Below are 27,582 nucleotides of genomic sequence, written 5' to 3'. Positions count from 1 at the left end.
AAATCTTACTTGTTTAGGGTCATCTGTGAGAAGCCTGAATTTCCTGGGGTTTTTGCTCCTGGCAAACTTACAGCCATTGAAATACATACTCCATGAACAGCCAAATGAGAATGATGCTCCACAAGTTTCTGGGTCAAGTCCTTGACATGCACAAGTACGGCTAGAAAAGGAATAAAGATGTGTCAGGTCTTGGGTCTGGGGGTTTTTAGGTCAATGCTATTCACTGTTTCTCTTATAATACAGAGCATAACAACAAGGGAATTTATAAAATACATGGTGTAACCAGGTATCTTCTGTTAAGGAAATGCTCATCTGTAGAGGGCTGACTTTTCTCCCCAGGAAGATTCTCAACTGTCCCAAAACCCAGTTCTAGGAAATAAATATAAATACTCAGTTATAGCTCTACAAATACATCTGTGCTACTTTCATTTTGAATTCTCCAGCTGGATAACATTTTTCTCCATGAAAATAGCCCTGCAACTAAAGGTTACCCCCAAATCCAATAGTTACTGTGTTGTGTGCAGCAATACCATTAACTCCAAATAGATCTGACTTTCCAAGTGGACCCTTTAAGAACACAAGCATTAGATTCAGGTCCCTGTACAGCCACAAGAGTCTGTTAAGTGGGCTATACAGAAATCACAAAGAAATCAGAGCACAAGTGCTGTGGGGAGAGGCTGAGGGAGCTGGGGGTGTTCAGCCTGGAGAAGAGGAGGCTCAGAGGTGACCTCAGCACTGTCTGGAACTCCCTGAAGGGAAGTTCTGGCCAGGTGGGGGTTGGTCTCTTCTCCCAGGCACTCAGCAATAGGACAAGGGGGCACGATGGGCTCAAGCTCTGCCAGGGGAAATGGAAGTTGGAGAGCAGAAAATACTTCTTTGCAGAGAGAGTGCTCAGGCATTGGAATGGGCTGCCCAGAGAGGGGGTGGATTCCCCATCCCTGGAGGTTTTTAAAGTGAGATTGGCCGTGGCACTGAGTGCCATGATCTGGTAAAGGGACTGGAGTTGGACCAAGGGTTGGACTTGATGATCCCAGAGGTCTTTTCCAACCCAATCCATTTTAGGATTCTGTGATCACAGAAAGCACAAAGGCAGCACTGCAGGTGCAATATATTCTCTTATTAAAAAGAGTCAGTTCCTCTCAGAGGTACAGAGAGGAAGATCCTGGGTCTGACTGTTCAGCCTCAGCCCAACAGCACCTCCTGGGCAGCTCAGGGCCAGCCCTGTCCTTGGGCATGGTAGGGCAGAGCCTGTTCCCTGGGCAGAGCCTGTTCCCTGGGCAGAGCCCGGACACGCGGTGACACCCCGAGGTCTGTGGGCAGCAGGGCCCAGAAGAAGCAGCAGCACTCACTCCTCGTTGAGCGCGCACCGGCGGCTCGTGGGGCAGCCGTACTTGCGCAGGCTCTGTGTCAGCTCCTCGTACAGCGTGTCCGCCAGCAGGTGCGGGATGCCCTCCCACGCCAGGATCAGGATCACGATCACGGCTGTCTGGCAGTGGTGCCCCGCCCGCTGCCGCACCAGGCACAGCAGCTTCTCCTCGTCGCTGCTCCTCCGGATCACCTGCAACGAGCACCGCGGTTACTCCTCCGTAAGCACAGCGGACAAACACCGCGTGAGCTGCTCTTCTCTGCGACACAAAAGGCCCGGAGAAGCAAGAAATCCTGTGCCTGAAGAGTGCCCATCTGCCAGCAGGGCTGGGACAGCAGCACACACCCACTGTGTACAACGTGATTCTGTGTCACTTGCTTACCTGCAGAAGAAATAGCAGTACATTTTACAGGAGGAGCGATTTTTAGGTGTCATACACAAACAATAAAGGAGATGCATTAAAAGGAAAGTAACCTCTAGAAGGAAACAATAATCCTGAGACAACAGATTCACTGAGAACCCAACAGCTACCTTGAAAATAAGGCAGAAAACACAGTGCCAAACCCCCAAGGGCACGTACATGAAAGCACACCCCAAAAGCACACGTGGCTGTGAGTCAGGACAGCCACCAGTGTTACACATCAGTACTTAGGATGGGTCCCACCTTGCAAAGAAAAGTAAGAAAGCAAGGAAAATGGATTTTGTTCTTACTGAAGGAAGCAATGGGATTTTTCACAACGTACCCTTAGACCACCTACATTAAAGCTCTTAGAGTGGTGAAGCTGTTACTGAGCTGTATGATGTACAAAGCAATCTTGGTCAACCTTCTCCCTCAAACATTGAGACTAACCAGTATGGAACAGTACAGCACACCCCTGAATAAACACGGGGGGAATTGTCAAAGAACTACAGTCCTACTCCCACATACTTAGGGGTTTGCCACAATCTGGAAGAGTTGCATTTAGGAACACCAAAAGTGCATTAGAGCCAAGAAATACTAGAACATGGTCTTTGAAAATACATTTATTCATTATTCCAGCACGTTTTAGCCAGCATAGCCTGTACAAGGCCTCCAGCAAAGGCATCCACACTCCAGTGGGAAGCTCCAAACCCCTCACGCAGCAAAGGCTCCATCCTCCTCCTCAGCTGTCACACGTAGGCTGGCGACCTGCCCAGCCCCTGCTCTGTGAGCAGCAGCCCCTGCACTGCAGATTCCTCTGCAGCTCCACCCCAGTACTGGCCCTGGGCAAGCAGTGGGTCACCCTGGCCTTCCCCCAGCACCCTCTCCATCAGCAGAGCTTCCACAGAGAACAGCCCTAGTCACAGACCTGAACAGCAGGAAGGCAACAGCTCACTTACTCCTGGAATACCTCCAAACCTCCAAGTGTTCAGGCAGATTCCCTGCTGGGCTGATGTCAAAGCTGCTGTGCTGCCAGATGTGCAGCTGTCACTCACATGTGACCCCTGCCCTGACCACCTCTGAATATCTAAATCATTTCAACTCATGAAAAGCAGGGACCAGCCACAATTCACCTGCAAATGAAAAGGCTTAAAACAGCTGAACAGTTGGAGAGGGCACCTGTGCAGGAAGAAGCAAGCCCGAAGTTCAGCTGTGTCAAGAGAGAAAGCATCAGCCTTCTAGAGTTAATCATGCTGCCTTACAATCAGCCTTAGGCTTAACCTGAAAATGATTAAGTGGCTCCAATACACCATTCCTCAAAAGGAGCCTTGGTTGTGACTGATCAACAGTTCAGTACATTTTACAAAGAAAGAAAAGTAATCCAACTCATTAACACTGAAGTGTGGTTTGCAGCAAATCTGTTATGGCTGATACACAATACATGTTTTCCATGTCAGAGTGAGTTTTACATTCCTGAGGCAGCACAGTTCCTTCTAGACAGAACAACTTAATTTTGTTACTCATTGTTAAGTGATGCTTTTACTCTTTTTCTCTTATTTCTACACTAACTCCAATAACACAGTCTGGTACTGTACAATGTCAGGTTGCCCTTTTGAAGTTGTCATGTAGCTCTAAACTGGAAACACAGACCAGGAAAAATGACAAATGAATGCAATGGAAATTCATAGTTTCCTTCAAACGAAGACCACACTTTCCTGGAGTGAAGTGTAGCTGGAATTTGCCTCATTATGGTCAAAGGAGAGAATGCAATACTCTTATTGGACCTAAAGCCATTTTACAATCCATCACCTTCTGGGCCACAGAGGCAGATCATGGATTTATTGGCTGTCTGACTTTAGTGCCTCTGGGTCAGGTCACATCAAACACTCCTCAGAGCTCCTGCCCTTCTGTTCCCAGAGATCAGGCCCTCCTCTCACCTGGTACTGAACCATCCCAGCTCGTGCAGTGCCAGGGCAGCCAGAGCTGGAGCCACTGTGCTTCCCAGAGGAACTGAGGACGCCGTCCCAGGCTACCCCAGCAGTCTCAGAGTGGTGATGAACTGAGCCTCTTTTGTGCAATATAATAAACCCACAGCAATGCCACGCTCAGGGTACAGCAAAGCACTTTGGAGCAGGACAGCTGAACTCCAGAGTGTTTCCCCAGACTGGGAACAACCCACAAATCAGCTGGCAGACCTCGTGTCCAAAGCTTTTGGGTATTACTCATGATTTCTGTGATGTAGTTAACAACAGTGATACAGTAAATCATTTAATACTGCAGTTTGTTAAATTTTGGTCCCTAATGAATTTACAAGGAATGAGAAAGTAAAGATTTGTTAAGCAGAGGAATTTTAAAGCTTGGGTTTTAGAATGCGAAAATAAGTTTTCCCCTGCAATTACTTTTCCACACAAACTTACCATGACTTCTGAGTGACTCACACAGAAAAATAACATAATCAACAAACCAGACTTGTTCAGGTTTGTGAAGCATTATGTAACACTTCAATGCAACAAGCAAGAGGATGAGAGGAAACAGCCTCAAGCTGCCCCAAAGAAGGTTTAGACTGGATATCAGGAAAAATCCCTTCACAGAACCGACTGTCCAGCGCTGGCACAGCTGCAGTGGTGGAGTCCCCATCCCTGAAGGGATTTGAAAGACTGTACTTGTGGTGTTTAGGGCCATGGTTTGGTGGTGGCTTTGGCAGGGCTGGGTTAATGGTTTGACTCAACCTTAGAGATCTTTTCCAGCCTAAATGATTCTGTATTGCCACGGTCAGGTTTTGGCAGGTATGTAGGGCCAGATCACCCCTGAACTCATTTCAGTAAGCACTAGATCATCAAGACTCCCACATTAACAATGAATAATCTGTTTCAGCTGCACTTCAGGAAAGCAACAAGACCTACCAAACTCCCCTGCAATGCTCCAGGAATGCCCAGCAGCCCCGCTCTGCAGTCACAACCACTGGCAGGAAGTGACCTCCTGCCACTCCCTCCCCTGTGTGCCATCACAGCCTTGTTCAGGGCAAAAGGAACACCCAAACAGGACCCAGCTCCTTCCAAAGAGCTTCCTTATGCACACACGTACCTGGACACACAGCACCACCCTTGGAGGTGGCTGACTGGGGAAGGACACTCAGTTATTTGGACCCCTCTCAACCCCCAGTGTTGCCCATCCCTCTGGGGCTGCAGCTGTGCCCCCCCAGTACCATGCTCAGCATTCCTGTGGCTATCCAGATGTCCTTGCTCATGTGGACACCCAAAGGAAGGCAGCAACTCCAGTAATTCATGTTCTCAGCTAGCCCAGGCATTCCCAAGTGAGAGCATGAGCAAGCCTCAAGGTGAGCCACAGCCAGCCAGCCCAGACACAAACACAACCAGCAGCTCTTGTGGAAACGTGGCACAGCTACCCTGTTTCCACAAGGCACAAGGGTTAAGCTTACCCAACTTTTGTACCAGAAAGCACAAGCCAGAAGCTATGACAGGTTTACTGAAGAGGTGCCATATGTGGCAGAATTTGCTCCAGCAATTTAGCAACACTTTATGGGATACACAAGAGGAAAAGTTAAAATTTTTCACACCCTTGCATAAAAGGATAGGAAAGGGACAGAAAGGGATGCTAAAAATTGAAGAATACATGAGCAGGATGAGGTCAGAAGAGCACAACCCAGCCTTATCCTGACCCTGAGAACGACTCACAGCAGCTGCCTCTGGATGTGCAGCAAGAGAGGCACTGGGATGCAGAGATGCTTCTCAGCAAAGTCAGGTACATTCCAGCCAGGGGGCAGCTCCCCCCCTGCTTCCCAAGAACTTGCCTTTTGTGCATTTCTCCACTCACCTCTAGCTCTAGGCAGCACTTTGCCACCCACTACATTCCCAGGAAAGCATCATTACAGACTATGTGAAAGAAAAAGCATGACCTTTCCTTGGTGCTGAGCTCATTCCCTGCCAGGGGCCTCTAGTTTTGATCCAGGATGAGCCTGGGTGACACAGCTCTCCGTGCCACTGGAGGCTTCCCAGAGCCCTGCTCCCTCCCTTCCCTCCCTGCCAGGCTGACCTGTCCTTTGGTTCTGCTGTGCTTTCCCCCAGCAGGGGCACCAGACTCTGCCAGGACCCCAGCCTGGGGGCAGTGGGCGCTCACCAAGGCACAACCACGCTCCATGTTTGCTTTGCTCCTCCCCAGTAATTCTCACCAGGTTCTTTTGCTGTTTCCATCACAACTGAACACTGAAGTGCTGTCTAACAAACCATTATCTCAAGCAGTAACAACCCAATGTCCACCACCGAGTACATGAAACTTCCACACAGCTTTTTGTGTGACTTCATATTTACCAAGTGAGTTTTATCTATAATTTTTAGCGGCCATCTGTTCTGGATCAGAATTCATGATGTCTGCCCCTCCTCTTCATTGTCCTGAACAACTTTGTGTTGTCAGCACTTTGGCACCTCAGCATCTCCCACTTCTTTCAAACCACTTCTGAATGCTTTGCAATGAACAACCAGCAAAGCTACACTATCAATAAAACCTTCTCCAACTGTTCAAATGCTCAAGTTCTACTTCCTTGGCAAGAGCTCTAGAACAAGGATAAGCCCACTGTGAATAACAATGTCCTCATCCATAAGCCAGTCTGTCTAAATTAGCACGTACACCAAGTGTGAGTAGCTCCAACTGCAGAACCTCAGTGGACCAGATGCTGAATTACCACAAGAATGAGGAATTAACTTTCCAATTACAATCACCAGGAAGAGCTGTGTTAACTTTAACGTGATATAAACCAGATACCACTAGAAAAGAGCACAAAATTTTAACTGTGAGTTAAAAGCACTGCTATAAATTACTGGATTAAAAAAACCCAGCAGAACCAACAAAGAGGTCCTTTTAGGTTTTTCTCCCCTCCAAGATGTTCTACTGCAGTATTCCCTCCAGCCCATTCTGAATTTCCTCAGTAAAATAACCACGTCTCCTTTGCAGGATATCAGTAGTTGATTTGAAAGTGAGAACATATCCAAGTGTTCCCTGTAATTTCCTGAAATAGGAGACTCCTTTAGGACACTGTGGTTTCAAGTTTTCTACCCTGCAGGTTTGCCTCTGTACAGAGTTCATGTATGCAGCCCTCCCTCCTCCACAGGATGAGTCTCTGCTGAGCTGCAATTGCCTGATAACCCACCCCAGTGCCAGGTGCTGGTCACACCTGCTGCTGCTGTGGCAGGTGATGCTGGGACACAGCAGGAGAAATGCTCTGCCTTGGCTCGGAGTGACTCCACCCTCCCTTTCCTGACTCACACAGTAAACACTTTTCCCACTGGAAAACGTTATATCCTTTTATTCTCAGCATGTCTAAGAGATATTAAAAAGGAAATAAGCTGCACTTTGCTAAATTCTCAGTGCTAGCAGACTACACCAAGAGAGCTGGCTCCCAGCAGCTACTGTCAGTCCAGCACCCTGAGTTCCTCAGCCATTTTCACAGGAGCATCCCTGGAGTGCAGCACCCTGGTCACAGGTGAGCAGAGTGCAGCACCCCCAGGGCAGGGACTCCCCTGCAGTCACTGCACAGGTGAGGACAGAGCTCAGCTGGCAGAGCCCTCCCTCTCCAGTCCCTCTGTCACCCTGCAGGCCGTGGGGAGCTGCCCTGGGGCTGACAGGGATCACACTGCTTGAATCAGGGGTAACAGCAACTCCAATGGCTGCTCTTTCATAATACTTGACTTTGTTCATTTTGACACAGTTTTCTCTTTAATTTTTACTCTATTAAAATATTTTAGTTATCCTTCATGTTGACTAAAACCATTTTAATATAATTTACTTCCTAAACCATGTCAATGTTTCTAATAATTTTGAATCCCAAAGAATGGCTGTACTTTGGATGATGTCCCAAACATTTTTGTCCCAAACAAGCTCCTCTAACTCTGTCCTTAGCAAACAGTGCAAGCAGTGCCTGCACAGCTGCACACACTGACATAACATGTACAACACTGAGGCAAGAGGGGGATGCTCCAATACAACATTGCCCAAAGGTGAACAAAACCCCCACCAAAATTAATTTCCTTCCAGACTTCTCCTGAGGAGAACAGGATTTAACCATAAAGACAGTTCAATAAATGAAATAAAAGCATGAGGTACAGTTTAAAGCAGAATGGAACTGCACATCCTACTTACCCCTGAATCCAGGATACAGCCAGCCCAGCAGAACTGACTTTAATGTCCTTTTCTACTCTAATGCCAGAATTGCCCCCTTCTGTTCCACTGTCCCCTCACTCACAGGGCCACACCAGAGCATTCCAACCACGTCACTGCCACGCAGGACTCAGAGCAAAAGCACCACCAGCTGATGCTCTTCAATAAATCACACTCTCCTCACACCAGCAATAACTGAGATGGACAGAGCCAGAGTGGAGTGACTTCTCAGCTTCTCAAGTCCCAGTTTCCATGCCTTTCTCAAACCAAACTAGTAAACTGAAAACATCATCTGTAGAACAATTTATTGTTATTAAGGCTGACTCAACATTTCACAATTTGCAGTTTCTGGAGTTTACCTACAAATTCCCATCAGTTCAATGATCTAGAAAATCTTGATTGGAACAGTGGGCTATCTAAGAGTTACTTTAAAAACAATTTCAGTGGCTAATACCAGGTTTGTGTCTGTACAGGACTGTAATTTCAAGTTTAGCTATATTTTAAAAGTATCTGTAATGAGGTTTTGTATCCATCTTACTCTACCTCTGTTTTTGGATTTATATAGCCTACAAAGAATGGAAAACATCAAGAAAATAAAGATCTGTCAAGCTATAAATTAAAAAAAACCAAACCCAAAGAGTACGCAAGTGAAAGTTCTTATTAAGAAACTACTTGCAAAAAGCATAAAAGCCCCATAAGACTATTTTCAAAAAAATTAGGGCTACCAGCAGACTAGCAGAATCTACAAGGTCAACAGATCATTCAAGTGTAAAAAAAATAAAATCAAAAAACCCCAAGAAAGAAAGAAAGAAAGAAACAGCCTCAGAGAGGATGAGGCTCAAGGTGTTCACAAACAAGGAGTTGGGGAAGATTCCCATGTCAGAAACCTTCCTCATGGGGCACAGTTCAGGATTTTTTTCTGAATTAAAGCCCTGACAAAAGTAATTAGAGGACAATAGTGAACAAAACCCCCAACCATGAAGGAGGGTTCATACTACTGAATGGGCAGGGAAATGGCAGATAAAATTCACTGTATGTGTGTGTAGTTGATGCTCATGGTGAACACAGTTCTGTTTTTAGACAGAGGTGCACTCTGAGTTGGGCATTACCATGCAGGAATGAGAATCTGGCACAAGGATAGAAGGCACTATGAAAATGCCAAACCACTGCTCTGCAATAGTGAAAAAGCAAAAACAACTGCAAGGAATTCTTGGGAACAGAGCACAGGGCTGAAATCACTACACCAGCACTTGAAATCCCAGCAGAGGAGAAGAGGAAGGAAAAGGAGGAATAAAGATGACAACATTTCCAAAAGGCAGCCAAACAAAAGCCCTGCCTGCAGCTCTGGAAACACAAAGCTGTGAGTTGCTGTAACCCAAGAGTGCCCTGTGCTCACACCCCGTGCTACTGGTCAGCAAAGGGAGCCTCGGCCTCACCTGCCCCTTCTGCCATTTCTTACCTCAGCTTCTCCCACAGCTGGAGCCTTACAAGGTACATTGCAACTCTGAATGAAGACAGGAGATAACAGTAATAGCTCAGGTGATCCTGGTCAACATGACCTGAAACCAGAAGGAACCCACAGGAAATGGATTTAATCCAGCAAACATTCAGCCCCAAAGCCTGGCCCACTCCGAGGTCAGTGACAGGTGTCTGTCTGACTGCAGTGCTGCAGAGGGGACTGCATGAGCCACTCACCAACAACTAACAACTGCTCACCCCTCTGATGTGCACTGAGGTAACCAACCCACCCCCAGAGCAGAAACCCCCAGAGCACAGCACACCTGGAGCCAGCCAAGGGCTGTCAGGCGCTCAGCAATAGGACCAGGGGGCACGATGGGCTCAAGCTCTGCCAGGGGAAATTGAAGTTGGAGAGCAGAAAAAACTTCTTTGCAGAGAGAGTGCTCAGGCATTGGAATGGGCTGCCCAGAGAGGGGGTGGATTCCCCATCCCTGGAGGTTTTTAAGCTAAGATTGGCCGTGGCACTGAGTGCCATGATCTGGTAAAGGGACTGGAGTTGGCCCAAGGGTTGGACTTGATGATCTCGGAGGTCTTTTCCAACCCAAACCATTCTATGATTCTGTGATTCAAAGCACTGATGGGGCAGTGGGACCACCCAGTCCAGGCACTCATCACTGGCTGGTTGTAGGGGCTGCCCAGGGACAGGAAACTTTTCATTATGTGAACAGGCTGCCAAAGTGACAGGCCAGTCATCTCAGTACTTCAAAGCTTTTCTTCTTCAACATATTCTCAAACAGTGTGATGCCTTGGACAAAGCAACAAAGAAAAAGCAATGCAAACAGAAAACAAAGAGTACATTTACCCCAGCATATGGCCCAGAATGGCAAGTTATTTTCTGATGACACAGTTATCACCTACACAGATATCCTCACATTTGAAATCTGGGGCTAAACTCTATTAATTGTATTTTGACATAAAAATGAGACAACACAATTTCATGGTAAAGAAACCCACAGTCAAGTAATCTCCTTGCTGCCTTGTGCAGTGAAAACAATCACAAGCTCATCTTCCCAGCTGATGTGGGTGTCAGTCTGACACCTACACAGACAACAGGCACAGGGTTTCAAACCCTAGACACTATTTGCTCAAAGGGTTTAACCAACAGAAGGATTCTTGTTCATATCCAGAGGAATGAAGTGTCATCCCAAAACACAATACATTAAAAAAAATACAGATGATTATCAAAAGAAGAGTGAAAGAGAAAAGATACTGCAAGTTCATGGTAACCTGAAGTCTACGGAAGAGAATGTCCTTTAAGGGAAAGGAGTGTCTCAGTCAATGTTTAACACACCAGGTGCGTGTTTGGAGTCACTTCAGCAAAAACAACTTCGGAGAGAACCAGTATTATGGAATGCAGTCACTAACAGAAGAAGGTATGGAATAGCTATTTTAGAAAGCCTCCTTTCACCTTAGAATGATTCTAAAGAACCAATAAGAGAAAATAATCTAGAAATAATGAACAGACACACTCAGTTCTGTGTTCTGTTTGCCTCAGCAGAGCTCCATCAGACTGCTCCCAGCAGCGAGTCCCTCGGAGCCCTGAGGGCAGTGGGTGTCCCTCTGCCAAGCAGAGGAGTGTCCCAGAGGACACTGCAGAGGAGCAAGGGACAGTCTGTGCAGCTGCTGGAGCCTTGTGGCTGCAGGCACCAGAGACACAGTAAACATTTTCCACACCCTTGCAAGCCAATCTTACCATCAGGTTTCTTTGGTCTTCACCAAAACCCAGATATGCTCTGTGAAAGGATTAAAATCAGCATTGCCAGTGACAAGTTAATGCAAGACATTAAGAGTATCAACTCAAAATGTGGATTTCATACAGGATGAAACAGCTCCAGGGAGGAGGTCCCAATGATTTCCTTCCCTCCCTTGTGCTGAACAGTCCCACAGTAACAGCAGACTTGGAAAAGCATTCATCCTCCTCAGGGGTGAACTCCACACAGACACTGCTCCCCAGAACTTCAGTCAAATCAACATTAATGTTATTCTCACAAACATCTAACTAACAGAGATGTGAGACTCTGAACTGGGAAGCAGGTCCCCAGAGCCAAAGCAGCCTGTTCTGCAGGCCCCCCAGTGCTCTGACTGCCACACCTACAGCCATGCACAGGTACAATAAATGTCATTTCTGTCATATCAAGGACAGTGTGTTGATACTGGCAAAAAAGATCAAGGTTAAAACCTAGTTTTAAATACCTTCTTCCTTTTACTTCCTTTCACTCCAACTGCTCACAACTGTTTCTAAGGTAAGATTTTAACTCCTGCTCTCGGTTAATACTGTTTGATTTAGCTGAAACACTGAGAACAATCTTTCCATTCTTTTTGGGTCAGTTGTTTATGAAAGTACTTTTATGATTTTTTCTTGGATACTGGATTTGTTATTAAATATTATCTGAAGCACAAGCACATGTGATTCCCTTCTGAAAAAACAGTTTATGTATTGAGCATGACAAACACATTTTGACTGTTCCAAATGTCAGCAGTAAACCTTTAACATGCAAATTCACTCACGTACAATATGCAAGAACCTTGTTTTTGTCACGCAGTTACAGACACCACCCCACCAACTGCACAGTCACCATCACAGTTTTTTCAATCAAGTCTGAATTCCTAAATACAGCAAGACATTTTTTTTCTTTTAACAACCAAGTCTGTATTATTTTCCAAAACTCAGTTTACAAGATTTCCAGTCTACTTTTTGCCTCCCTCAGTGGTTTCAGCAAAGATTAAGGAGGATCAATTCTTTCCAAACTCCCTCCTGGAACCTGAGTCTGTTACCTCATTTCCTGGCTCCTACGAAGCAATGCAAGACACAGCTTTGATGAAAACTATCCTAACATCTACATGTTCACACAGTTCAGTATCTCAGTGAGTAATGAACTCCTTGGTGTACAAGACTGAGATTCCTCATCCATCACACTCTTTTCTTCAGGTATTCAAAGTAAGAAGGGTTTTAAAAAATGTCACTGGATAGTTTCCCAACTCTCCCAAGCAACTATTCTCTTTCACAATTCCCAGTCACTTATTTCCCAAGACACTCCAACTTTCACACACTGTAAGAGTGTTCTTTCCCTTGGCCATCTCTGCTGGCTCCAAGCCCCCCTCTCTCACATTCATATAACACACAGCACCACACCTTAAATTACAGCAAAGGTAATAAAATTGCTTTCCTTAGTTTCATCATTCCAGCAGACTTTGCAATCAGTTAAAGAACCAGATCTTTACTGAAGATCAGATTATATTTGAGCTCAAGGACTGCACATCAGTTGATATTTAAAAGTTTTGATTTAACAAAAACTTACCCACTTGGCAATTGGACACCCCTGAGAGCTCTTTCCTTCCTTTCCTGTATAAACCACTACCTCTATTCTTACAGCACTTCCTTTTGCTCCATACCTGCATTTAAAAGAGTTCATGAGTAAAACAAACTGCTGGAGACCATTTCAAAACAGGAAACATTTTCAATAAAATTAGAGTAACCGATTTATTATTACTTTACTGAGAACAGAACAAAATATTTATGAATTCAAAAAAACAGTTTTAAGTTAAAATCTTACTTGCAAGAGTGGTTTTTGACACCTCTCTCCTAGTAACAAACTTCTGCCACCAAAGAAATGTATGTGGGCAAGAAGACGTTACCTGCATGTAAATCCTAGAGCACTTAGTCACTAATGTGACTTTTTCTTTCCAGTTTGCCACAGCTTCTCTGCATGTTGGACAGCTGAAAACCTATTTTTGCCACCTGTCCTTCCTACTGACACCTCAGAGCACACTGCACTTGGACTGCAACTCTGAAGATGCAAGGGCCAAGAAAGGACACACGAGTTTGGGACTGAGATACTTATGCTCACCCCATGTACATCTGAGCAAAACACTTTAACTGTGAGTGCTGCAAAAAGCTTAGAAAAACAAGGCTAAACACAGCCCTTTGATTCTGAGAGCTCTACCTGTTGTCTGTTCAGACAGTCAAAACCCCTGTGGGCATTAAAACCTGAGTTTTCCTCACCTGTTCTCCATGATTTCTCTCACAGCAGCAACACTTGGTCCTGTCCCGAGGTGTGTGTAATAGGGGCCTTCATCCTTCTCTATAATTTGCTCTGTAAGAGGAGAAAACCAAGTTGGCAGATAGAAAATTTATTTACTGCATTAAAAGTAAACTTAAAAACAGTTTACAGACACATTCTAAATGAATTACAGTACATAAAATCTGACCCTGAAATGTAATGAATGGAGTAGGACAGGCTTTTCTCCCCAGAAAAAAATTTCTGTATTCCTCCTCCTATTAATCTGCCTTTCTTTTTAAACAATAAGTAAACCTAATAAAGTAATTAACAATAAAGCAACCCTAATAATAGCAATATTTTGCATTCTTTACAAATTTCCATTACAGGAGCTGGCACGTATTGACTGACTAAGATTCCAAATATCCTTTTTGGTAGGAAAATGTTATTAATTCATTTTAGACAAAGGATAATTGAAGGAGGTAAAAAAAACCCAAACCACGTTAACTGATAGTCATGTACTACAGAAGAGAAACCAATCCAGGCCTCTTAACTAGCACTCAGCTGACTCAGAGCAGGAAAGCAAAGATGTAACAATCTGCCTGTGTACAATTGTTGTTAAATACGACTTTCTTTCCATCTGTGCACCTGACATACTGCAGATAAATACACATAAAGCACAAGTCAGCAATGGTGGGACAGCAAACAGAACTCCTTTTCCTCTTGGGTTTAAATTTAAGTGGGAGATTTAAACCTGCTGGGTGTAAGACCAAAAACACTCAATTCTGCTGAGCTTTGCAGGCCCAAAGAACACCAAGAAAAAGTTACAGAAAAGGGAAAAATAATTTCCCCATTTTCTAATGGTGAAGCACTGATTGTTTTGCAACAGGTGTCACGTAGGACTTCTCACATTAAAGGAAACAACACAAGCACATCTCCATCTGAAAGTACAGCCAAAAGTTACTAAAACACTTACCAACACAGTCACAAGTTGGCAATTCAGACTGTCCTTTTTTTGTAGGTGTATCTATTAAATTTTTTGTAGGGGTATCGAGGAACTTCATGGGTGATTCAAGGAAACTGCTGAGTGTGTTTTTCGCTGGGGAACACCCTGAGTCGCCCGCGCTCTGTGCGTGCTCAGCACCCAAACTGGATGGCGTCAGGACGGTCACCTCGCCCACACACTCCACCTTCCTGAGAGCTTCAGCACAGCCTGGTACCTGGGCCCTTCCATGGGCAACAGGCAGCACCTGTGCCTTCGGGTCTGCCTGTCTGCCCTGCTGAACACAGGCTTCGTTTGCACTGCGCCTCTCGTTAGCTCTCGGCTGGGACTGATTCAGGGTCGGAGGCAAAGGATGCTCCTGACTGCCAGTTGCTGTTTGCTGTACCTGAGAATTGCATTTTTCTGTAAACATCTGGGGGTTTTCAGCTGGCCTGTTCACCAAGGCTGCTGCTTTCAGCTGTGGAACAGCCAGAGGATTTCGGGAGGACAGGTCACCATGTTGGCCACGTGCAACAACTTCAGCTTTCACGGGGTCAGTGCCCAGCGGGTCTCCAGAGCCTGCAGTTTTCATTTGCTCATTCACCACTTCACAGCCAGCCAACCTGTCTTTTTTTTTCTCTTGTGGTGCCTCAGGTAAACATCTGTGGAATTTTATCTGTGTTTGTGGGAGAAATAATCTAGTTTTTTCCTGTGACGCTGAAGTATTTTGACTCAGTGCTCTCTGTACTTTGGTTCTTGGAGATTTTTTTTCTGGCTGAGCTATCCTGGAGTCCTGGGGCATGGTTTGACCAAGCTTGTGCAGTTTTGATGATATCCAAATGTCCTGCAACTCGCTATGCTGGCATGACAGCAGCTCTAGCTGGTTCTGATTATTTTGTTGATAGCGTGCTTCTGGAGGCTTCTTTTTGGGTCTTGGTTTCCATGGCACAGCACCTCCTTTCTTATTTGCTGTTTGTTTTTGCTTTAACAGTAAGGAACTATAATTATGCCTAAAAAATACAGATTCTTTTTTCTGCAACACATCTCGGTTATATTTTGGCTGCCTCTCATGTGATATGAGGTTAATCAGTGATGTCTTTATGTCGTTCTTCTGCTCTGGATTTGCCTGGTTTGATTCAATCAGTGCTGCAAGTTGAGTTAGTTGTGCAGCTACATCCTCTTCATCCTGGCTGTGAATTCCCCCTTCTTTAATCAAAGAACCAGCTTTCAAGTTCAAATCATTGCAGGCTGGCTTTTGCTCTGACTGGCCAAGAGTTTCCAAGCTGTTCTCTGTGTGCTGGACATTATGTGAAGCATTACAATACTGTTCAAGGGCAACAGGATCATGAGTGTAATTTTCCTTGGTAGTACATCCTGGAAGTGACGTTGCATTAGATGTTAAGTCAGGTGAAGTTTCAGTATCTCCTGAGGATAGCTGTGATTTATACACCTCCCCAGCCAGACTGGCAGGTTTATCATGCAATTCAGAGGCTGGGCTTTGGCCATTGTATAACACTGCCTCATTAGGGGGCTGCTCCTGTGAGTGAGCACAGTGAGCCAGGAGCTGCTGCTCACTCTGTAAGTAAGTGTCTTTGATCTCTCTCAGCCCAGAAGACGTGAAGGAGGATGAGATATCCCTTTTAAAACTATGGAGCGAGTTGGAAGTTGTTTCTCCTGTACAATCAGTACTTGCAGTTTTCGCTGGTGAAGTTGTTTCTAAAGGGCCTTCAGATAACCGTGTTAAAGCTTCAATAGCAACAACCTGCTCCACAGTTAAATTTCTGGTTTTAATCAGGGACAGGAAAGTTGGCTGGAGTGTAGAACTCTCCAGTGGTGTCTCCACAGTAGGTGCTTTAAAGCCATCCTTCCCTGCCTGCAGGTCCCCTTCAGGCAGGGCAGGACAACAGAAGCTTTCCTGCAGACCCGAGATGGAACCTGTCTGGAAAACTGACTCATCGAAACCCTCAGAGATGCTGCACATGCAGTGCTCCTCTTTCATTAAAACATTCCCTTGGGTTTGTGGGTGAACACAGCCCAGGCCAGTCATCAGAGTGTTTACTGTGTTACTCACATTGGTACCTTTTGTCCACTGCAGGTGGGAGTTGCTTGTCAAACCTGTCCTTTCCTCTGTGGATACTTTTCCCAGTGAAGCAGCTGCTTCTGGTGGTGAATAATGCAGGGGTTTGATGCCATTTCTGGTGGTCTGTGCAAAGGATTTTTTTGGCTCAGCTGAGTGACTGGGAGAGGCTGCTCTGCCACAGTCTCCAGCGTGTTTCAAGTGTTGGGTGCCCGGCACAGCTCCGTGGATGTCGCCGTTCACATGGACACCAAAAGATGGCTTCTCGTTATGTGCCCACTTCTCTGCCTCCAGGCCAGTCATTCTTTCCTTCTCCTTGCACTGCACATTTTCAATGGGCACTGCTTGGTTTGTTTTCACCCTGTATTTTTCACCATGACCACATATACTGCATTCCATGAGTTCTGGTCTGCGGCCATTTACTGGTTTGTTTTCTAAATTTGCCTATAAATAATAAAAAAAAGTTGTTGTAATGGCGGTTCAAAAACATTAATGACAAGCATAAGATTTACAGCAATTAAACCCTACAAGAATATCCTAAGGAAGCACAGGCACAGACACTGGGAAAAAACAAACAGGAAGCCATAAAAACCCCTGAAGGCTAAAGACCCCATCCATATTTATAGCTACTTTTTTGAGGGGCAGAGGAAGAAAGTGTGTACATGTGGTGGTGGTGGGAAACTAAAGAAATTAATGGACAGATAAAGAACATCAGCATTTAGAGCCAGATGTAAGGATTCAATTTTTAATGAATTTGAATAAGCAGTGAAAGCTTTCCTTGAGTTAAAAGCAGGACTGAAATCTAAAGGCTTGTACCACAAAGTTGAGCAGAAATTTGGTATAATTGTATTTATTTGGCTAGACCAATAAACTGGCTAAATCAATACACCACTTGGCTGGACATTATAGCTAAGCCTGCAAACCAGCCATTATTGCTTCAGGTCCTTAAAAAATTACAACCCCTGAGCTGAAATGAACAATATCTGAGATCAGCTCAGTTGGTTAAAACTTGGCTGTAATAATGCCAAGGTCATGGGTTCAATCCCCTGTGTGGGCCATTGACTTAAGAGTTGGACTTGATGATCCTTGTGGGTCCCTTCCAACTCAGAATAGTCTGTGATTCTGATTGAGAGTAATAATCTCAGCAGTTCACAGCAGCTCACCTGGAGGTCAGTCTTTAAAGTGTACTCAGCTTCTGTACTTAGATGGACATCTCCAGTTTCAAACAGCCTCATGTATAAGCTATCCTCAGCTGTACTTTAGTAAACACCAAACAGGAACATTTCATTAAATAAGTTCTTTCTCCTCACTGATACTGTGCAACTCATGGTTGAAGCAGTGTCAAAATCCAGCTAGAGTCAGAATATTGTGTCCTGGAAGGAATATGTCTGTGGGCCTCAAGACAGTATTGTGGACATGAAATAATGAGCTATGCAAAGTAAAAAATAAATATATATATATAAGGCAGAAACAGCAATAAAGGCAGGAATCCAATTTTTGTTACACTGACCAAATTTTATTTCTATTTATATTAAATTTCCTTTTAGAAAATAATTTTAAATCACAATAGACAGTGGTGGTACTTAATCTGATTGTAAGATCTAAGAGTTCTTTAAATCATTTGCAGCCTTAAGCCCTACTTACAAAAAACCAGGACTGCTTCTCAAAGCAGTCTCAGCAGACAGCTGGCTAATTAACCCCACACAACTGGCTAATTAACCCCTTGATGGCACAGCACATCATGGCAGTGCCCAGAAAATACCATCCAGCTCAATGGAAACCACTCAGGCAAATCAGATATGGTTCTGCACTCCTACCAACTAAAGGGTATGCACTTCTCTTAGAAAGCAACTAAAAAAACCCAAATGCAAACTAGATTTATGATTAATTATGACCATTAAGATGGAATTGCCAGAAACCCCCAGGCCAAACCAGGCACCTGGAGCCAGCTCCATCTGGAGGCCAGTGTCCTCCTCCCAACTGATAAAGCACAAACACAGAATCCAGAGCATGGCCTAAGAATTATGAGGCATAAAATTCTCATGGAAATGTTATGCAAAAATGTGTCCAGCACTGAGTCAAACCGAGAGAAGTTACACAAAAGATTCCTTATTTCATGTTTTCATTACACACATCCTTACTAACAGTCTGTAAGCCTGAGCTCCTTTGGATCCTGGTGATTTTCAATCAGTGATTCCTAGACCCAGGGATCACTGAGCAGTTTCTAAGGGATCTCAAAAGCTACACAGGTTAAACACTTCTCTTGTTAGCAGGAGTAAATGAATCACACAGGTCTTTGCAACTGTACCAGAAAATATTTTAAGGGTCCACCACAGAAAAGTAAAACCCCATAATTCTATATCTGTGCAAAAGCTGAATTTCAATTACCTTAATTTAACTTAAGAACTAGAATATGAAATTGCTGCTATTTCTTCAGCAAAAGTGTATCTAATACCTCTACCAATCCAAAAGTTGTCCCAATCATGTAAAACTGTAATTAAAACTATTTAATCAGACAACCAGGAGGCTGAGGAGATAGAATCAGATTAAAACAATTCCCCACCATCTGCACATTGTCAACATGACACACTATGTATTCCCTTCATTGTTAGGATTGTTCACTACGTTAAAAAAACCCTTAATAACCTCAGGCTGTAGTTTGGGAGCAAGGAGAGGTGTGGGGAAGGAGGAGGGTCCATCCACAATCAGCACAGAGGAGATGTGGCAGAGAATCCACTGGCAGCACTCAGGACAGAGGTGTCATCACACCCCTCTCAGCTAGGCTGTTCCTCAATAAAACCCTTCATCTGACCCAAAGCACTGCTGTGCTCAACATTACTGCAGTTCTCCCCTAATCTGTCAGCACTGCTGGGTCCCTCTAAGGCCCCAAGGATCCCAGCTGCAAACTGGGATTACTTGTAAAATAAAATAATTCCTCTTACTTATTTCCCACTAACTCTACTCCAAGCTGCCCACATGCAATGAAGAAAAAAAGAACCAAAGGAAGCATAACACTGGCATGATTTTATTTTTCCACATGAAGAATAAATATTGCCATAAAATCAGATATTATTGTTTTAATCAAACTCTGCCTTTCGAGGACTATGTTGCTTTACCTCTTGTTACTGAACTGCAACGGATCTTAAAAGATACCTGTTCTTTTCTCTGGCAAACAGGAAAGGCCACTTGTCAGTCTGTTAATCTGTGAAGCCCTTATTTCCCAACACAGAGAGACACAGACATGCTGCAGGAACAGAGCTCATTTGATGCTTCCCCTCACCCTTGGAACAATCCATCCCCAAGGACACCACAATCCCAGGCACCAGGGTTAACATTCATGGAAGTTGAGCATATGAGTCTGATCTGATCTATTTCTAGGGCTTTTACACAAGTGTAATGAAAAGCTAAAGAATCAACCAGATCAATACAAGTAATTTCCTCTGTCTCATTAACGAGAGCACCACTCTGTCAGGACACAAACCTCTAACAAATCATGCTCAAGCTCAGGCTCTGCAATAGTTTGTGCTATTAGGGCAGGAACCACACAGTCTGCTACAGCCACTGCTGTATCACTGAAACTTCACCCAGGTGAGGCCACACCTTGAGTGTGGTGTTCAGTTCTGGGCTCTCAGTTCAGGAAAGAGATTGAGGGGCTGGAGCGGGGCCAGAGAAGAGCAACGAGGCTGGAGAAGGGACTGGAACACAAGTGCTGTGGGGAGAGGCTGAGGGAGCTGGGGGTGTTTAGCCTGGAGAAGAGGAGGCTCAGAGGTGACCTCAGCACTGTCTAGAACTGCCTGAAGGGAAGTTCTGGCCAGGTGGGGTCTCTTCTCCCAGGCAACCAACAGTAGGACAAGGGGGCATGGGCTCAAGCTCTGCCAGGAGAGGTTTAGGTTGGATATCGGGAAGAAATTCTTTGCAGAGAGAGTGCTCAGGCATTGGAATGGGCTGCCCAGAGAGGGGGTGGATTCCCCATCCCTGGAGGTTTTTCAACTGAGATTGGCCGTGGCACTGAGTGCCATGATCTGGTAAAGGGACTGGAGTTGGACCCAGGGTTGGACTTGATGATCTCGGAGGTCTTTTCCAACCCAATCCATTCTATGATTCTATAAAGGAGAAACAACAGATGATGCCCAAACAAATGGTAACTTGGCTGTACAAGCAAGTCATGGTGAGTAACATGATCACCAATGCCAAGTCCCCTAAGTAGCCCTCCCTGTAGGACTCTGCCCAGGGCCCCATGAGAACACAGTGCCCAACACTCCAACAACACTTGCACACTCCCAGCTGTGCCAACAACCAGGACCACCCAAGAGGCAGCTCTTCCAAGGCCACAACATTCCTCAGCACAAGGGGATGAGTGAGAAGCACTTGCACAGTGCAGTGCAGTGGGTAAGCTGGATCCTGCTGCAGTGTCTGCAGTCACACAGCCATTCCCACAGGACCTTCCATGCTGGGACAGAGCTGGCAGGTCCTCACAGCTCAAATACCACAGCAGAAGTTTTCTTTCAGAAAAACCGTTTGGAAAAAAACCCAAGTGTACTTCATCTAACAAAGAAACAGGGTGTTTTATTCATAGTCTGACTGTCAGATGTCACTGTCTCACCAGACATAGGGAAGCACCAGCCAGCTGACCAGCAGCATTTACTCCTACACAATTTATTCTCACTGTCTCGTGTCTGCTCCCCAGGACATGCAGAAATCCAGGGGAATCCAGGACTTGCACTGGATCAACATACAGGGGTAAGGAGATAAGACGTGGACAGGACAGGCAACAGGGAGACAGAGACAGGTGTGGAGAAATACTTGCTTATGCTCTATGGGAAGCCATGCACTGGTTAAAACAGAGACAAATATAACAGGGATGCTGTGCAAACTACAGGACACTTTCTGGGTACAGCCCAGGAGTTTTTTTGCATTAAATTAATGGCAAATACAAGCATACATTTAAGGATAAACATCTATTTCAGACATGCTACATGTTTGACTGCTGTAATGCAGACAATGACGTGCTATATGTTGCTGCCCAGTCTGCAGCCCAAGCAGGGTTTCCAAGCAGAACCCTAAAAGAGAGAACAGCCAAGCAGGGGCCAAGTAGCAAGCTGGGGCCTATTCCCATAAGCCTGACTGGAAGCCACCACACTTGCAGAACAACCATGGCCATGAAGGAGCTCAGTGTACCACACTCCTATGACTCAGCCAAGGCACGTTTTCTGTGGGCCTTAGTGCAGAGAACCAGGCTGGGGACCCTCATCAATGAAGACAAGCCTGCACATACAAGATGTTTTGCCCCTCAAGAGAGCAATGCTCACAGATGGCACTGAGGGACAGGACAGGACTCAGCAAAATTCCATTGACAAGCTTAGAGAGGCTGCTTTATACAGAAACTCAGGGGAACAAGAGGCTCTGCAAACCTAGAGAAAGTGACCTGACCTGGGGCAGGACATCCAGGTCCTCCTGGAGGGATCCCCTGCACTTCCAGCTTCCCTGATCCTGAGTATCAAATCCACCCAAAGTCACCAACCTGAGCATCACAGCAGGTAGCATTCCACACTGATTTTACTACAGCTGAAAACTCTGCTCTAGTTGCTGGTTGCTTTTGCCCCATATCTGTAGAGACAAAAGCAAAGAGCATTCTACAGGCTACAGCTTAGCTCTCCCTTCCTTCTCAGTTCCATCTCCACTGAACCCATATTTATATCCTCTCTGCTGTGTTCTTCACACACCAGGCAGCATTCCCACCAGAACAGCTCCTTATCTTGTCTTTACACAAGGAATTAGTATATTATGGTCCCAAAGTCTTAACATCTTTGTTCTCCTCCTTTTCTCTCCATTAGTGCAGCCCTCCTGCCCACCTGGTGCAACAGCTTCTGTGAGACCACTTACAGAGAAGATATACGGTATGAAAGCCTAAAGGGTACACTTAATAACAAAATAAAAGACTACAGGATACTAATTCTGCCTCTAAAGGCAGCATGGTGACTCCCATAGAAATGTATTTATTGGGTTACTGCTTGGAAATAAGCTCTCAGCCACCAACTCCAATTGTTTCCATCATCTCTGAGCTCTAGGTTGTAAAAAGCTACAAACAGAAGCAAGAAAAAATAAAGACTGAAGGACACTCCATTATTCTACACAGGCATTCAAGAAGTAGATGTGTTAAGAAAAAACCCCAAACATTACAGCACTTTTTCTGCCACAGAAGCAAACATGAACAAGCATTTTGCTTGGTGGTTTTTGTTTTCTTTGGGTTTGGGGTTTGCTTTGGTTTGTTTTTTACTGGTGTTTTAAATTACTCAATCATTAGTCTTCAATGCTAAAACCAAGCACTCAAAGAGACTCTGGCAGCTCTGGAAAACATAGCACTCAATTAAGCTACAAAAGAAAAATTATACAATCAGCAGCAATATGTATTCCCTAATAGAACTTTCCCCTGATGTGCTTTAACTCAAAAGCAGAGATGAAAGACACGCAGTCTTTGAATTCATCCCCCCTCAGTGGTGTCCGTGGAACCCTCAGCACAGCATTGAGGACGTGCTGCCTGGCCCTGGACTGGGAGAGGAGAAGCACCACAGCCTTTGGAACAGGGGCTTCAGCCCCCAGCTGGGTGTAACATCCTCAGCAAGGACCTCAGAGAACAGAGACATTAATCCTCACAAAAAATAGCAATTCCAAGAGCAGACACACTTCCCAAAGGAAGCTGGCCAGCCATTCCATCAGAGCTGAAGGAAAAGTTGTGTACCCAGGAACAGAGACATGGGACCATTCTCACAAGAGGTTTCCACCTCCCAGAGCACATTAACAGGCCAATTATCAACTGCACAGTAACTACAGAGACTACTGTTGCTATTTTTATGGCCAGGAGGGTTAGTGAGATTCCTGGGTGCATAACACCAACATAATTAGGCAAAGACTCGTTACTTTCTATCCTGTACTTGGCACTTTTGCACCTGCCAGTGGAACAAAGGACTCGGTTCTGGCATCCCCAATTCAGGCAAGACATTGATATGCTGGAGAGGGCTCCAAAGACCACAATAATGACAAAGGATTGAAACATCTTGAAGTGAAAGCCTCAAGTTCATTCTCTACTCACTCTATGCAGTTTACCAAAAAAAAAAGAAGATTGAAAAGCCACAAACTCCTGCTCAGCCTGTGTGGAAAAGAACCCTGATAACAGAGGGCTCCTTGTTCTCGCAGACAAAAGTGTAACAAGACTCAGTGACTTTACGTTAAGGCCAGAGAAGTCCGGCCTTGAACGATGGTGCACATTTTTGCAGAGGGACAGAGAAACAGCAAAGAATTTAAGCATCTGGTTAGGTCTTTTGATTCACTTTTCATCCACGGAAGTTTTCAAATTTTACTTCTTTGAGATATTTGTAAAACATGACGCTTAAGCCAGATAAATGGATACAGTCTTGCAATCTGTAAGCACAAGAACAAGGGCTCACAATGACCTGGGTTTACCATGTGGGAATCAAACTGACACAAGTTAATTTCTCTGTATTCAGTGCAGTGAAGATCCCGACTCCTAAACTAACAATGTAACTTTCACACTGCCTATAACCTAACCAGGAAGACACTCAGCTCCTCCACCTTCAGTGCCCCACCACCTGCAGTGCAATTAATTATATTATTTACAAGCTGCTACATGCCCATCAAGGCTCTGGGGACAGAACTGCTACGAACACACACCCCCATTCTAGTCTGGGTTTAAAGCTGCTGAGACTAAAAGGAGTAACTAATACTCTTTAGCAATAGAAAAGCTGGTGACAGGTACAGCAGAGGAGCAGCTCAAGGTAATTCAGATTTAAAAAAGAAAAATAGCCATGCTGATCACTTCAGCCACTAAGCTACAAGGCTGCAGTGCTATTGAGGATTTAGCATCTATGTTTTCCTTCCTTATGAGGAAAAAGCCTGAATAACTGTGAATGGTGTTTCCTCTTCTAGCTATCACATACCTATGTGTAAGGCTCAAAAAGGAATGTATACTGTGTGTAACTTCCACTTGCTCTTTCCAGGAAGAGCAGCTTTCACACTGCACAGCTCAGCAGGGACCACCTGTCACACGAGGAAGTGCCGCTCATCTTTAAACACAGACGTTTCTGCTCTGACTCACAAGTTCTGCAAAACCTTGATTTTAGGGAAGTTAAACCTAGAGCCACATTTTACTAGAGCATCAATTAAATTATAATGCAATACAGACAGCACCAACAAAACACTGAGAAACAAATTCACAGCTGAGACACAAACCACTCAGTTTTAAGTCACCCTCAAAAAATTATCATATTCTAAGAGGCTTAATATTAAAGTTGTTAGGACAACAAGGACAGCCAAGTATAGTCTATATATTAATTTTGCATAAGTTAATGAAAAGTGATTATTGTTAGTTGCTTATATGTAAACCCAGATTTCCTTTTTTATTATATTGTTTAGGTTTCATGTATTTATTTTTTTTATGCCTTTAGAAGAATTCAAGAATTCTCACCTCTCAAATGAAATCCCACAATCAGGAATTAAATCTTTTGGCCTCTACATGGGCAAGGCTTCTGCTACTGTCCATGGCAAAGTTTGCTGCTGTAGTATCTGCTAAATTAACTTTCCTGTACTCAGTAACAGTGACCAAAAGTCTTAGTATAACATGGCAGAAAGAAAAAAAAAAGGGAAAAACCTGCTGCCTCTAAGGTAAGTTTGAGGCTTCTCACTCGATTTGTTCCACATGAGTTACTAAAAGCAATAAACAAGTTTGTGTAGCAATACGGTATCAGATCCTAAGCAGGTAGGGCCCCTTTGCAAAGCATTTTCTAGACACTGTCTATAAATGTGTGGACAAACAGCACACTGATAACAGATTACTGGAACTGGCAAAGCCATTCTCAGTTATTTCAATGCCTACATTACATACAGCAGGAACAAGTGTTGAATAAAGCTCATAATTCTGTAGTGAATTCAAATAATGGCAACAAAACAACATACCTGGAATAGAAAACCAGTGGGTTTTTTGTGCTGTTGGAGCTTTACAGAACATATAAACTATGTATCAATGTACCCATGACCTTCATATCCACATGTACATTTTCTTGTCTTCCCACAAATTATGTCGCTTTTACTGGATATTGTATGACATTTTCAATCACAAACACATTTTCTACCATTGTAAGAAGTTCCACTTCTAAATACAATGAAGTGGAAGACCCAGCACTGCAGTCAAACATACCATAAGAGTTGAGATCTCCAAATAAATAACAATTCAAAGCATGCAAACCCCTCCACTGTAAGCAGGAGGTTCAGCCTGGCCCTACCCAACACTTCCCAGTCATAGAATCACAGATTCCACTGGGTTGGAAAAGACCTCCGAGATCATCAAGTCCAACTCTTGGTCCAACTCCAGTCCCTTTACCAGATCATGGCACTCAGTGCCACGGCCAAGCTCAGTTTCAAAACCTCCAGGGATGGGGAATTCACTCCCTCTCTGGGCAGCCCATTCCAATGCCTGAGCACTCTCTCTGCAAAGAAGTTTTTTCTGCTCTCCAACTTCAATTTCCCCTGGCAGAGCTTGAGCCCATCGTGCCCCCTTGTCCTATTGCTGAGTGCCTGGGAGAAGAGACCAACCCCCACCTGGCCAGAACTTCCCTTCAGGCAGTTCCAGGCAGTGCTGAGGTCACCTCTGAGCCTCCTCTTCTCCAGGCTAAACACCCCCAGCTCCCTCAGCCTCTCTCCACAGCACTTGTGCTCCAGTCCCTTCTCCAGCCTCGTTGCTCTTCTCTGGCCCCGCTCCAGCCCCTCAATCTCTTTCCTGAACTGAGGGGCCCAGAACTGAACACAACACTCAAGGTGTGGCCTCCCCAAGGCAGAGTCCAGGGGAAGGGTCACAGTCTCTCTGTGCCTCTGCCCCACCATTCCCTGAGGACAGGCAGGAACCTCACAACTGCTCTGCCACAGCAACAGGTGAGTTAAAACTGAAAAACCTACTCCTCCCTGTACTCCTCTCAAAGGACAGTGTCCCTTTCCCCCTCAGGATTCTGGGGAGTTCTGGGGCAAAGGAGGAGGTGGAAGGGAAAGGGAGCAGCCCTGGAGTAAGGGAGCTCTGCAGGAAGAGTGGGCAGTGGCTCTGCATCCTGCCCAGCTCACTCTGTACCACAGGAAGAGTTCAAAAGGGACAGGTTTCAACTGCACCAGAAACTGGCTTGAAAAATTAAGGATTAGAAAATTACTAGAGTAAGGTTAATAATTTACAGACCACTTACAAAGGCTCTTTTTGTTGGAGCTGTACTCAAAGCACATCTACATACCCAAGTAAAGGCAGCAGAACTGCACAAACAACGTGCAAGTGCCCCACAGGCTCACGGAGTGTGTTCCTGTGGAGGTGCTGGGGAGGCTGTACGTCCCAGTGCCTGCTCAGCCCCACCAGAGGCACGTCTGCTCACACCTGCTGCTGCAACTGCCTGTCCAGGGCAAAAAATGTCATCCCATTTAGACAAGTGCACATCCAGTTTGAAAAAGATCAAAATCAGAACAACACTTCTTTCGAAAAAGTGTAACTTAGTCAAAAAAAAATCTAAGTAACAGCTAAGTTATTTACCTTACTATAAAATTTAACTACCTGAAGGGAATTTCTGGCCAGGTGGGGAGGTTGGTCTCTTCTCCCAGGCACTCAGCAATAGGACAAGGGGGCACGATGGGCTCAAGCTCTGCCAGGGGAAATTGAAGTTGCAGATCAGAAAAATCTTCTTTCCAGAGAGAGTGCTCAGGCATTGGAATGGGCTGCCCAGAGAGGGGGTGGATTCCCCATCCCTGGAGGTTTTTCAACTGAGACTGGCCGTGGCACTGAGTGCCATGATCTGATAAAGGGACTGGAGTTGGACCAAGGGTTGGACTTGATGATCTCGGAGGTCTTTTCCAAGACAATCCATACTATGATAACTAATTAGCCTGGGATGCCCCAATACCAAAAGTAAGACCTCCCTCTTTAAAAAAGGGATCAAAGACATGAAAAAATAGCCAGACACTTCCAATCAGTACTCAAAGCAATTTTAATTGGCATTTACTGAAGGAATATTCTCGAAGGTGATAATG

At 45.0% G+C, this 27,582-nt stretch overlaps 1 protein-coding gene across 4 annotated transcripts in view; it reads right to left on the bottom strand.

Annotated features, from left to right (window-relative positions):
• TET1 (tet methylcytosine dioxygenase 1) overlaps positions 1–27,582 on the bottom strand; it is a 73,190-nt gene that overhangs the window by 24,230 nt on the left and 21,378 nt on the right. For all 4 annotated transcript variants that reach the window (XR_011698551.1, XM_071563936.1, XM_071563935.1 and 1 more), the window contains 5 exons: positions 14,430–16,956; positions 13,459–13,549; positions 12,755–12,848; positions 1,350–1,558; positions 10–160 (listed from right to left, as the gene is read on the bottom strand). Coding sequence is in view for 3 of the 4 variants with exons in the window: in XM_071563936.1 (XP_071420037.1) it covers positions 10–160; positions 1,350–1,558; positions 12,755–12,848; positions 13,459–13,549; positions 14,430–16,956 (3,072 nt within the window). In the remaining variant the exon portion in view is untranslated. The remainder of the gene's footprint in view (positions 1–9; positions 161–1,349; positions 1,559–12,754; positions 12,849–13,458; positions 13,550–14,429; positions 16,957–27,582) is intronic.

Source organism: Pithys albifrons, chromosome 9 (assembly GCF_047495875.1).
Source record: "Pithys albifrons albifrons isolate INPA30051 chromosome 9, PitAlb_v1, whole genome shotgun sequence".
NCBI classification, from domain to species: Eukaryota; Metazoa; Chordata; class Aves; order Passeriformes; family Thamnophilidae; genus Pithys; species Pithys albifrons.
Note: the sequence above shows the minus strand (reverse complement) of the source record. Positions and strands in the feature narration are given on the sequence as shown.